Source organism: Atta cephalotes (assembly GCF_000143395.1).
Source record: "Atta cephalotes unplaced genomic scaffold scaffold00020, whole genome shotgun sequence".
Lineage (NCBI taxonomy): Eukaryota > Metazoa > Arthropoda > Insecta > Hymenoptera > Formicidae > Atta > Atta cephalotes.
This window is the reverse complement of record NW_012130084.1, coordinates 2,625,226-2,637,482: the sequence shown is the minus strand read 5'-3', so window position 1 is coordinate 2,637,482 and position 12,257 is coordinate 2,625,226. Positions and strand designations below refer to the sequence as shown.

Here is a 12,257-nt window from a genome sequence, read left to right as displayed (position 1 = left end):
ATATATATATATATATATATATATATATATATATATGTATTTGCATGTATTATCTTTTTCGAATTGTGTATACATATACAGATCTGGAAATAATATATCTGGAAAAAATATATTACAATAATAATTCAAGTTTGAATTATTTAAAATAATGAAGATCCAGCTTCGACCGTAACAGGTATTTTAAATTTCTTTTCTCTATTTATTTTTACAATATCTTAACATGTTTAATTTATTTCTGGATTACCTAGAATGTATTATATGAGTAATGAATAAAATGAATTATAATGATATTATAATATTTTTTGTATATTTTTATTAATTTTTAATAAATTTAATAAGTTAGTATTGTATTAATATCAATATTTACCCGAGGTCATGAAAGGCAAACTGAAATCCACAATGGATTTGCGGAAGGATGTTATACTTAAATCGGATATAGCAAGATCGGCTTCCTGAAATTTTTAAGAAATAGATCATAAATAACAGATTACTGAAAAGTGATGTAAACTCGAATTATTGTTTGTTATCACAATAAGTAAGGAAATCTTGTAAAATGAAGGTGGCAAATAATTAACATAGATTTTAAATATAAAAGGTGGATTATTACAATAAAAAATATTATTATTAATTTAATTGTAATATTATGTAATTAATTTAATTGTAATGAAAATAAACTCAATTGATTTATATGTTTCTGTTCTATCTTTTCATAAAAGAAATTTTTTTTATTTTAATTTGTTGCCAAAATAAGGTGATAAAAATAAATTAAGAACAAATCTTTCTTTAAGCGAAAGTTTCTGCATGGAAAGTACAATTTTGTTGAAATATTAAAAAATTTAGTTAGATGCAAATCTGAAAATAATTTTCTCGAGACCATCGAAGTAATTAGATATGTAGTAAACTCAATCATGATTAGCAATGCTGTGAAATGTTTTAATATTCCAAAAATCAACTTACACCTTCTATAAAATTATTTTGACAATCTAACAAAATTATTTTTAGATTTTGTTTCTAGCAAAATTTTTAGATATTTTAACAAATAATTTTTTTTCTCTGTAAAATACAGAATATTTTACTTACATAATCCAGAATGCTCCTGATTAGACCATTCCAAATCCTCGTTTGTGGATTATAATTGCCATATCCATCAGTTACAAGTTGGAATACTATGCCTTTAAAGCGTAGAAAATTTGCGATATGATTAATCAAATCGATGCAATAACCTTCATAGCGTTTTTGACCAATTAGTATTCCTCGCGTTGAACCATCGATCACTTCCATAATGTAGGGTGCATTCTGAATCGGAGGAAGTTATTACATATTTTATATTTCCAAAAATATTTGTATAATTTAGACTTAGCGAAATCTGACTACAATAAATAAAAAGAAGAGTTAAGAGAGAGAGAATACTCGTAATACAATTATATGTAACTTCATTGATTTGACCCGTTCGCTATTACATATACCACTAATGATATCATTCGTGGTACAATATTTCTGTTTTTATACCAAGAAAAATCATATTTATATTGAAGCATTCAAGTAATATTATTAAATATGATATTGTTTCCAATTTGCTCTTTTCTATACTTATTATAAATATCTTTCTCAAACTATACACATAATATAACTTTAAATCCTCTCTTGTAATTTATGAATTACATAATAAATTGACAAGATATATTTCTATTTAATAGTTAACAACATATAATTATATTAACAATATATAATCTTAATGTCAGAACTATAATTAATAATATGTTAAATAGTACTACGAACTAGCTTTACGCTAATCTTGAATATTTTTTCTTCCATGAATCTATGTAAATCGATATCCTTCTCCTCCTTAATCTGTGTGGCATGTATACCATTAAAGTCCCAATAACTCATTTGTACTATCCCCGATTGTTGAAAATTCAAAATTTTTACATTAAAATGTTGTCGACGACCATATTCATCAATGTACATAATGCCTGTTATTTTTCCTTTCTTTGATATCTATTTAAGAAAAAATTAATTTTCTTATGTTAAAAATAAGTAATGAAGATTTGATATTAATTTTTCAATATTTTTTCATGAATGTTTATTTGAATACAGTTGTGTTCAAGTAGTGAACATTAACGCAGTTATTATGTCAGTCACATTTATTAATAAAGAATTTATTTTTTTATGCAAATATATATAAAAATATAAGAAAATCATTATTAATTAAATTTTTCTGATAACTTACTGATAAATTACTTTCTTCATAATGTGTATTATGAAGAATAATAAAAATCATATATACATATATTCTTAAGATTTAAAGCTAAATTACCACTTTTTTGTTATATAAGAAGTTATAAAAAAAGTTCTTGCCTCTTGCATAACACTGATAATATTAGACCCTGCTGCATACAATGTAGTTTTATTGATACAAGAAAATCGTATAGGATCAATGGACATATCTTTATTTTCAATATTTCTTGCAGTTAGAGTCTCTAATGCCTCATGCAACAAAAATACTGCATCATAGAGGATCATTGAATCTAGCTATATCAAAACCGCGAATTAGTTCAAATAATTAATTTAATTTTATATAATTTTTTATTTTGAATTTTTAATATTAAACACCTATGTCACCTAATTCAGTCTAAAACGTGAAAGCATTAAATAGACGTTGATTTGTCTGCTAAAATAAATAAATAAATACTTTCTTTTTTTTAAGTGCTTGCGCAACAAAAAATTGTACAGAAATATTTTTATTTTTCGTAGATATATTGACTCGTTGATATTTATAAGTAATATTTTATTAAATATACAGTGTAAGGGATCCTCGATCTTGATCTTGAGTGACAACAGATTTTAGGTAGCGGTCGTCCTTTGTTAAAAAATTATTAACAAAAAAAGTTTGAAAAATGGTGTCTCTTTTCTACTATATGAAACAGAAATTTTCTGCTTTAAAATATTGTATATTTTACGATGAATTATACTTTCCACGCGAAGCAACTCCTACCCCACCCATTCCTCCCTGCTTAGGAGCGCACAACTTCCACGCGAAGCGAGTTCCATCTCATCTCGCCAAGTTGCTTCGCGTGAAAAAATCGAATACCCTTGAAGTAGAAGGGAGGTAAAGCGAAAGTTGCTTCGTATAGAAAGTCGTAAAATATATTTTAAGCAGAAAACTTTTATATAGTAGAAAAGAAACACTATTTTTCAAACTTCTTTTATTAATAACTTTTAATGAAGAACAATCGCCATCTAAAACTTGTTGGAGATCACTCAAGGTCACCCTTATGCATATTTATCAATATTTTTTTGTTATAATTTTTCACTATCAAATGATATTGATTGTTCGCACTCGTTTACTTGTCTAGATCTGGTTTAACGCAAGTACTTAAAAATTATATATATATATATATATATATATATATAAATACAATGAGAGAACTAAACTTTCGAGATTACATTATAATTAATATATTATATTATGTTTATTGCTGATAATTAAGAGATTGTTGAATAAATACCCAATCAATTTTTTCTACGTTATTCTCTCTTATGCTCAGTCCAGTGATATTAACAGTATTGTTTCGCATCTCGGTAATAGGTAACATGGATGAATCCTACAATTTAATGGAATAATTATTTTAAAAACTATTTATGCTATATAACTATTTGTTTTATAGCATCGGAGATGCACAAGAATAACATATAGTATTATGCTTTACTTATTTTATTTAATTTTCCTTAAATGTAATTTAAAAAATTTTAATTTATAATCTTTTAATCATCAATCTTTTCAGCTTTAAAATATATAAAATACGCATTCGAAAGTTGTTATTGAAATAAAACATGTAATACAATACCAAATATGTAATAACGAAGTTGCAATAATCTGCTAGTAAATTGACTTCCTTTGCCTGACGGAGTACTTTCATGATATTTTCCGGCTTAACATCGATAATTATATTGCACACTGGTAAATGACGTATCTTTTTAAGCATTGAGCGATAATCCGGTCCTTCATTAAGTTTCCATACTGTATGTATAATCGGATCCTTGTTGTATCTTTTTAAAGTCAAAGTTTTCTGAAGACGTGACAGTCCTTCGTCAGTTTCGTAAATCGCTACGAATTTTTGCCATTTCATTGAATCAATGACATCAGCGATAGCCTATAGTTTTGTCGATCAAAAATATATTTCAAAAATGATAAAAATGTGTTTCAAATGTGCAACGTAATGTTAAAGTCACGATTTAACTTGCATCTTACATAAGCAAACTGTGATTCTATTGGATAATTATTCAATTTAATTAATTAACTAGATTTAGAAATTATCATACAAATAAATTGAATTACTACTTGTACTGTTAAACATGTTCAAGTTATTATAGAGTCTATATCTATATATTTAGCTGCGATTCTTTTAAATTGCGACTAACCTGACTGACTTGTTCACTGGCAGGGAATATGTTTATGGTCATTGATGATGAAGTCTTCTTCTGGTTTTTCTTTCTTTCGCTTTCTCGCCAGACAAATTCAATATGCGGTATATTAAATCGCGCAGCAATGCTTGCAACTATCCTACTAGTATACCGACTTGAAGGCCCGAAAATAGCTGCCACACCTTCCTCAAGAAGTTGACAAGCTATATAGAAAATAATACAATGTCGAATAAATAAATCAATAAATATGTTTAAAATTAGAATAATTGTGTAATGTAAAACCTTTTTCATAAATCTAGTTTTTTTTTCAATTTCCTTGCATATTTCTCTAAAAAGGAAACTTAAAAAAAGAATAATTCTCTTGTTCTTTTTTCAATTATAAGCATATCTCAAATTTAATACATATGTACATGAAATTGGCTCCCAATTTTTGAAAAAATTAACTTTCTATAACTCATTCGGTTGCTCATTGTTCGCATATGTATACACATTTCGAATTTTTGTTTGCATATTTCTATGCTACCCGGGAAAAAATGTTTCATATATAATTATATATAATTATATGAAATTAGAAACAGAAACCGACCGAATTACTGTAACAACATAATATAAGGACTGTCCAAGAAAAAACCTTCCCACACAAAAACTCACATATTCTCCAAACCATTTAAAAAAAACAATTTTTTAATTTAGTAGGCTTTGCAATGAATGTAAGAAACGATTGAAACAGTTAGTTTCGTAATCGCTTTATTCTCAGTTGCAAAATGGCAAGTAGAAACACGCAAATCCATAATCAAAATTTTTCAAGAACACCCGGAGTGGAGTTTCATCAAAATCGCGCGGGAGGCGGGAGTTTGCAGGAAAACAGTATCAATAGTCATTAGGCGTTTCAAGGAAGACTTGACTATCAACCGTAAAGAAGGATCTGGAAGGAAAAAGGGTTTTCAGAGTCCAAAAACAGCGAAGAAAGAGGGCATCCGAGGAAATGACCGAGACCACCATAAAAAGTATGATGGAGAGGATTCCAGAAAAAATTAAAAATTTTTGTCAAAAGTAATTTTTAAGAATTTTTTTAAATATAGTTTTAATTGTAATTAAAAGACGTTTCTAAAATGAGTTTGCTTTTGAAAATCGGTCAAGTGATTTGGAGGATATGTGAATTTTTGTGTGGGAAGGTTTTTTCTTGGACAATCCTTAGTAAAGAACATCTTTAGGATCGGTCAAAGTTGAAAGTTTCGAATTAGGTTGGGAAAAAAGTTTTTTCGTATTTTTTAAAAGGTATATATATTCAAAATTATATATATACAATATCTTCAAAAATGAATTAAATTTAAAAAAAGGATTTTAAAGCTTAAAATCTCTACTTTCGAAAGGTTACTATATTTTTTGAGTTTCTGTGAGTTTGGTAATTTTTACATTTAAAAAACTACGAGCTGAAAAAGATGAAAAATTTTCTTTTCACTTTGAGGGTCTTTCATATGCCAAAAAAAAATTTACAAAAATTTCGACTACCTATCGTGAAAGCTTGAAACTTCCCCTACAAAATCATTTTTTAAAAATGTTCCTATAATTTTTTATTTCTGAGTTATTCGTAAGTTAAGTAAAAGAGCATTCTGATTTCGATTGCTCATAACTCCGATAAAAATCATCATATCACAATTTAAAAAACAGATTCTTAAAGCTTAAATTTTGCTCTAGCGAGTGATACAATTGTAACGAAAATTTTGCAAATAAAAAACTTTTGCAAAAAAGTTTTTTAACCCTAACCTAATATATTATATTATATTATATTATATTATATTATATTATATTATATTATTCCAACTTTGACTGATTCTAAAGGCGCTTTATATATTATATTATATGAGATTATATAAAATTATAGAATAAAGTTGCCTAATATGAGATACCTTTTTTTAAAGATTTGTAATTTGCAATCTTAATTCGTGTCAATTTTATCGGAAATATATTCAAGATTTACCATCAAAAGTTAACTACCGATAATAGCTATATTTTGTTGTATGTGAAATTTTTTTATCGAAAGTGCCGATTTTGCTCATTCAAAAAAAGGATTCCTAATATGAGATACAAAGTTTTCTTGTATCTCATAACAAAAAACTAAGAAAAAAATAAAGATAAGCTTTTATATATTACATACGCTTTTATTATACGCTTTTATTATATTACAAGTAGGAACAAAGAATTTGAATGTTACATAATAATTATATAATTTTTCGATGTGTGTGTATGTGAGTACGTGTGTATGTGAGTAATCTTAACAATAGAATCATCATTTTTTTATTTTGTTCAATAGTATGCTTTGAGATATTAAATTGTTTAGATACTCTTATATTAGCTAGGAAGTATTACGACTTCCATGTTTTGCGGTTTCACCAAATCTAATCTTTACAGTTAAACAAATCATTATATCACGTGTTTTCTTTTAACAACCTTACTTTATCACTGCATGCAGTTTACTTTACAAATATTTATTTATTATATAATAAAACAAGGTTTGAAAACTAACTTCAATAAAATTCGATAACATCCAATTTCAAGAATCTTTTTTCACAACTATTACACTGATTTAATAATGAGTTTTCTACTAAATCTGTTTCACTCTGAGTAATAGGTTCATAATAAAATCAACCATATGCGCTTATTAGTTTAGCAGAAATCCCACTATCTTGGGAACCTATCCCATAATAAGCAATCTTACCCTATATAATTATATAAAAAAATATATACAAAAAAATGATGCACATTAGGAGTCAGCACTGGAAATCAATTTCGAAAAAACTTACAGAAATAACGAAAATTTTACAGGTATAATTTTAAGGTACAACGTTCAAGATGATGGACCCCTACCGCATTGCAGTCATAATTATAACAGGAATGAGTTTTCACGATATTATGTTTTAATTTATTATTATTTATTAATTATTATTTGTGCTGAAAATGGTTCAAAATGAAGTCGAAACATCCTTAAAATTTTCGTTATTTCTATAAGTTTTTTACGCAATTGATTTCCAGCACTGACTCCTAATGCTTATCGTTTTTTGTATATATTTTTATGATTTTAAGTAAAGAAGTCTTTATTAATTGATTCATTGAAATCATTATATTTTATCTTACTTATAAAAAATTAACATATTTAACGTCATATTCAAATGGCGCTGATAATCAAAATTCTTTCAATCATCAGATGGAGCTATTTTCGGATCTTTAAACAAGAAAAATCGAGTATATGGGCGCAAGTAGGGTTGAATACGGATTTATAAATCGCGAGTCAATCGAGCGACAAGCCCAGTGAGAAATGATAATGACAATTTGAAATCATCAAATCGACATCGATTCAATGTCGATTTCATTTCGAAGTCGATTTCATTTCGATGTCATTTCTCACTGGGAATCACTCGACGCCTCTCATATAATTATGAGAAAAATATGTCCATTAAAATATGTCCATTAAAATATCTCATTTCTATAAATAAAATCGTCGTTCAGAATCTTTAATGTTTATTTTTTATGCTAAAATCTAATAGCTGGTGTCAAGAACTTTTTAAAACACTGTAAAGTTATTTTTTGTTAAGTATTTTTCGAGTTATAAGGCTTGGAAATCACAATACCGCCAGTGTTAGCATTACACAAGATATCCGATCAACCTCTGGAATGTTGTTCAGGATTATATTTGTCAAGATCAAAGTCACACAATGGAGGTTATACCTCTTATTTTCATTTTTACGAAATGAATTTATGAATTTTTATGGAAATTAATTTATGAAAATAATTTTTAATACAAAAATGAAAATAAGAAGAATAATATCCAATGGCCTTAATAATGATCTTAACAAATGTTATCCAGGATATGATCCTGAACAATATTCAAAAGGTTTTAGCCATTGATCGGACACGCTAATGTCGGCAGTATTATAACTTTCAAGCCTTATAACTCAAAAAGTACTAAATGAAAAATAACTTTATTACAGTGTTTTGAAAAGCTTTTGACACCAGCTGTTAGATTCTGAAATAAAAAATAGAGTGTTCTATTTTTAAAAAATTTATGTGATCTTGTCTTGATCTTGGCGATGCCATCCAAGATCAAACTAATAAGATTAATAAATAGATCTTTTTAGATAGAAATTCTATAACTTTTATGTAAAACTTTTTCTATAAAATTTATATTTTATGAGTTATTCAGAGAATGACCGACCTTTTTTCCCTACACTGTATAATTGTAAAGATAATTTAAAAAAATTTTTAAATTTCTATCTTTGGAATTAGAATAAGTGTATGCTGTAGGAAAATAGATTTATAATTAGAAAACATACATGTCAATATTAATGGAATAATCATCGCCCGGAATAATTGATCTCACCGCGTACTTACCAGCTTTGGCAGTCATAAAGCTATCGGTATTGCCTTCGACGTATTTAATGATTGGTACAAGTTCAAATGTGGATGCATAGTTTCCGTTTTTTGTGTCAGAGATTGCTCTTACGAATACAGATCGAAGATCTTCTTCGCCTTTGTGAAAAATTGCTCCTAAAAATGTATTAATAAATGAAAAATTAATTAAAAAATTAATATTATATTAATATTATATATTGTAAAGAATAAACATAAATAAATGTGATGAATTCTTAATTAATAAATTTGTTAGTGATAATTATTTAAGGTAAAAAGATTTGTATAGTATCACAATTAATTTTCTAATTATATCTGTAAATAATTATTATATGTATTTATTTTAATAATAGCTAATACTAGTTGATGACTACGTATGAGTTTCCAATTTACATTACGCTTATTAAATCAATATAAGGGTGCGTCTTACAGATTATCAAGCTGAACATCAAGCCGCGAGCCAAGTCTGCGTCCACATTCAAAGATATAGTACATCCACATTTTCGAAATGAATATAGATTCACATCAAATCTTTAAAGGTGGCTGTGCTCGCGGCTCGATATTCGGCTTGCTAATCTGCACATTCTTAAGTAACAAGCGCATGTGAACACCGTTAAAAATATTTCTCTTGTGCCTTTGTGAATATGATGTAACTAAAAGAGTTGGATAAATTAACTTAACTTTTTTTTAATTTAGTTAAATTAAAGTTAACAGCCTTGAAAATTTAATTAAAATATAAATTATAATAAAATTAATTGAATTAAAAGTTAAGTTAATAAAAAAAGTAATTAAAAAGTTAAAAGTTAAATTGATTCGAATGAACAACCATAAAAAAAGAAAAAGTTTGACTATTTTACATTTTTTCCTTTTTTACATCTTATTTATTAAAAAATCTGGTTATTTTTGTTCACAAGTAACGATTATACAATATAAAATTATTAAATTATATACTCATTAGCTTCTCGCATTGTATCTAAGGATTGACTTAAAAAAAATCAAATTAAAAATTAATAGTTATCGATAAAATGTATCTAAATTGAGTTAAAAAGTTAAGAGTCTAAAATATAACTAAGTAAAGTTAAAATTAATTAACTTTTTAATTTTTTAACTTTTATTTTTTTAACTTAGCATTACCTGATTATAACGCCCTGATTATAACGCTCAAAATGCATTACTAATGAACTTTAATTAAAAATTATTTTATTATCAATTTTTTTACTTTCTTTGTATTAATATATTTTTTTATGTTAAATATGCTTTTTCCGTTTAATTTTAATTATAATTCGACATAGCATTGTTACATATAATGTTTTTTAATAACGTAATGACGTAATAAAATTTGTCATAAAAAAGAAGATAACTGATAATTTATATAGTCGATTATTATTTAATTTTAATATGTGACAGTCGCTAAAAATGGAATGTTATATTAATTCTAATGTTCGTTCCAAAATTTTCTTAATTGGTATTTACAAGTTTATTGTACTTTAAATTAATACATCTTTGCTTGAAGTTAATGTAATTAAACGGTTTTTTTTGAAAACAAAAATTCGAGAAATAATATTATGTGACTTAAAATTATGTAAGGTTATGAAAAAAATATTTGTTATAACAATTTGTTATAACAATTTTTCACAATATAGTTGAAAGAAATGCAAATACTGATTTAGTTTAAAATGCTATTTATATTTATGTAGATATCAATAGAGTAGATTATCATAGAGATTTTGGTCTTCGCTAATTCCGTCATTAAATGATTCTTTTGAACATACGCAAAATTTCCACACATTAGCAATATTTTTTAAAATTTATTAATTTTGTAAAAAAGAATCAGTTCTTACCGATTTTTATCGGTCGCATCTGACCGTGGATACACAATGTTGTCACTAACAAAACTGATGTAACCGAAAACAGACACTGTCGTGGATCCATTTTAATAAATAAATGTAAAATACAAAGGTGAATTTATTCGATAAAATATATTGAGTGTGTTAATTAAGATATAAACAGTATAATATGATGCGATGTCAAATACGCGTGTGCATTTGTATATCACGCTTCGTATACTGCGTAATATTTTAAATAATTAACATATAAAAGCTAGAATAGATATATAAAATGGATTAATTTCAGATTTTTTTATCGTGTGTAGGTAATTCCTGCTTTTTTCCCTTTTGGATGACACAAGCTAATTCTTTGTTTTTATTTTTTAGCTTTTTTAAATTTTAGCAGTTAATTATTAAGTGGGTAATGCTACATCATTATCCAATCGATGCAGTTTAGTGATATTACTATTTTGATTTCAGTTTATAGTTGTTTTAAATCTGACAGTAAGTTGCGCGCAGTTTACATAGATAAAAAATGTATTTAGAATCAAAAAATACTATTAGGTATTTGTTAAAATCTTATCTCGATTGTATTGCCATTTTCTAACTTATTTCATTTATAAAGTTTTATTTTTATTTTTATTTGGATATATGTTTACAATACAGAAATAAAACTCTAAAATAAAACTCTAAAATAAAACTTTAAAATATCAAGTTCTCTTTATCTTTAGAAATAAAAATTTACATCGAAAAATTATGTTGTCAATTCTCAAGTATGCTTTTAGTGAGGACCTCTTGAACGATTTGATTGAAGTTTAAATATCTACAGTCGATGAAGCAAATTTCATTTCTGCTTGTCGGCGAACTGTACAAATTGTTGTAAAAGATTTTATAAGGTGGCACCGTTTATTATTTTAAACATTTTAAAATAATAAATATTACAGAAGTTGCGCATAAAAAGCGAATATTTGGATAAAACCTATTTATCCCGAGCAACTAACGAGAATCATTCTCTAATTCAGTCACTACAAAGACATATGGTTTAAGAATTTTAATTTAGATAGGAGGTCGGTAGTCACTATTAACAAGCTCTGATGCAATCACTCCTCACTTAGAACAAGCCTCAGATTTGAGATCGTGGATTATCCCTTCTGTCTCAAGTGCGGAAAAATAAAGACGATAAATCATGTTTTTTTGAAAATGCGAGGCCTAGAAAAGAAAACGTCGAATTTTAATTAAGGTTTTAACTAGGAATGTCTCCCTTACCTTATAGATATATTTTAGTTATCCTAAACAAAAGTATTATAATAAAATAGATAAAGAGAGATACAATAAATCGAAACAATTTTAAGGTCGGTAGTCGAGTCTTATTTCAAGACCAGAAATACCATTATAATGTATTATTTATTTTATAAAATCTAAAGCAAAATTATAAAAATTAAAAATTTATATATAAATAAATATAATATGGCTCAATTAGAATAAATCAATATAAATAAATAGAAGGACTATGAGCCAGTTAAAAATAAATTAAGAACATTTAATATTCAAAAATAAATATAAAGAAATACAATAACAAACGTTTTGACGCCGATCAGG

General features: G+C 26.2%; 1 protein-coding gene across 1 annotated transcript in view; it reads right to left on the bottom strand.

The window, feature by feature from the left end:
• The window catches only part of LOC105619303 (glutamate receptor ionotropic, kainate 2-like), a 34,760-nt gene extending 23,996 nt beyond the window's left edge, over positions 1-10,764 (bottom strand). The window contains exons 1-9 of the mRNA XM_012200826.1: positions 10,674-10,764; positions 8,815-8,970; positions 4,423-4,628; positions 3,849-4,154; positions 3,510-3,605; positions 2,359-2,532; positions 1,780-1,998; positions 1,081-1,296; positions 368-452 (exon numbers count right to left, since the gene is read on the bottom strand). Coding sequence (XP_012056216.1) covers positions 368-452; positions 1,081-1,296; positions 1,780-1,998; positions 2,359-2,532; positions 3,510-3,605; positions 3,849-4,154; positions 4,423-4,628; positions 8,815-8,970; positions 10,674-10,764 — 1,549 coding nt within the window. The remainder of the gene's footprint in view (positions 1-367; positions 453-1,080; positions 1,297-1,779; positions 1,999-2,358; positions 2,533-3,509; positions 3,606-3,848; positions 4,155-4,422; positions 4,629-8,814; positions 8,971-10,673) is intronic.
• Positions 10,765-12,257: the final 1,493 nt, after the last annotated feature.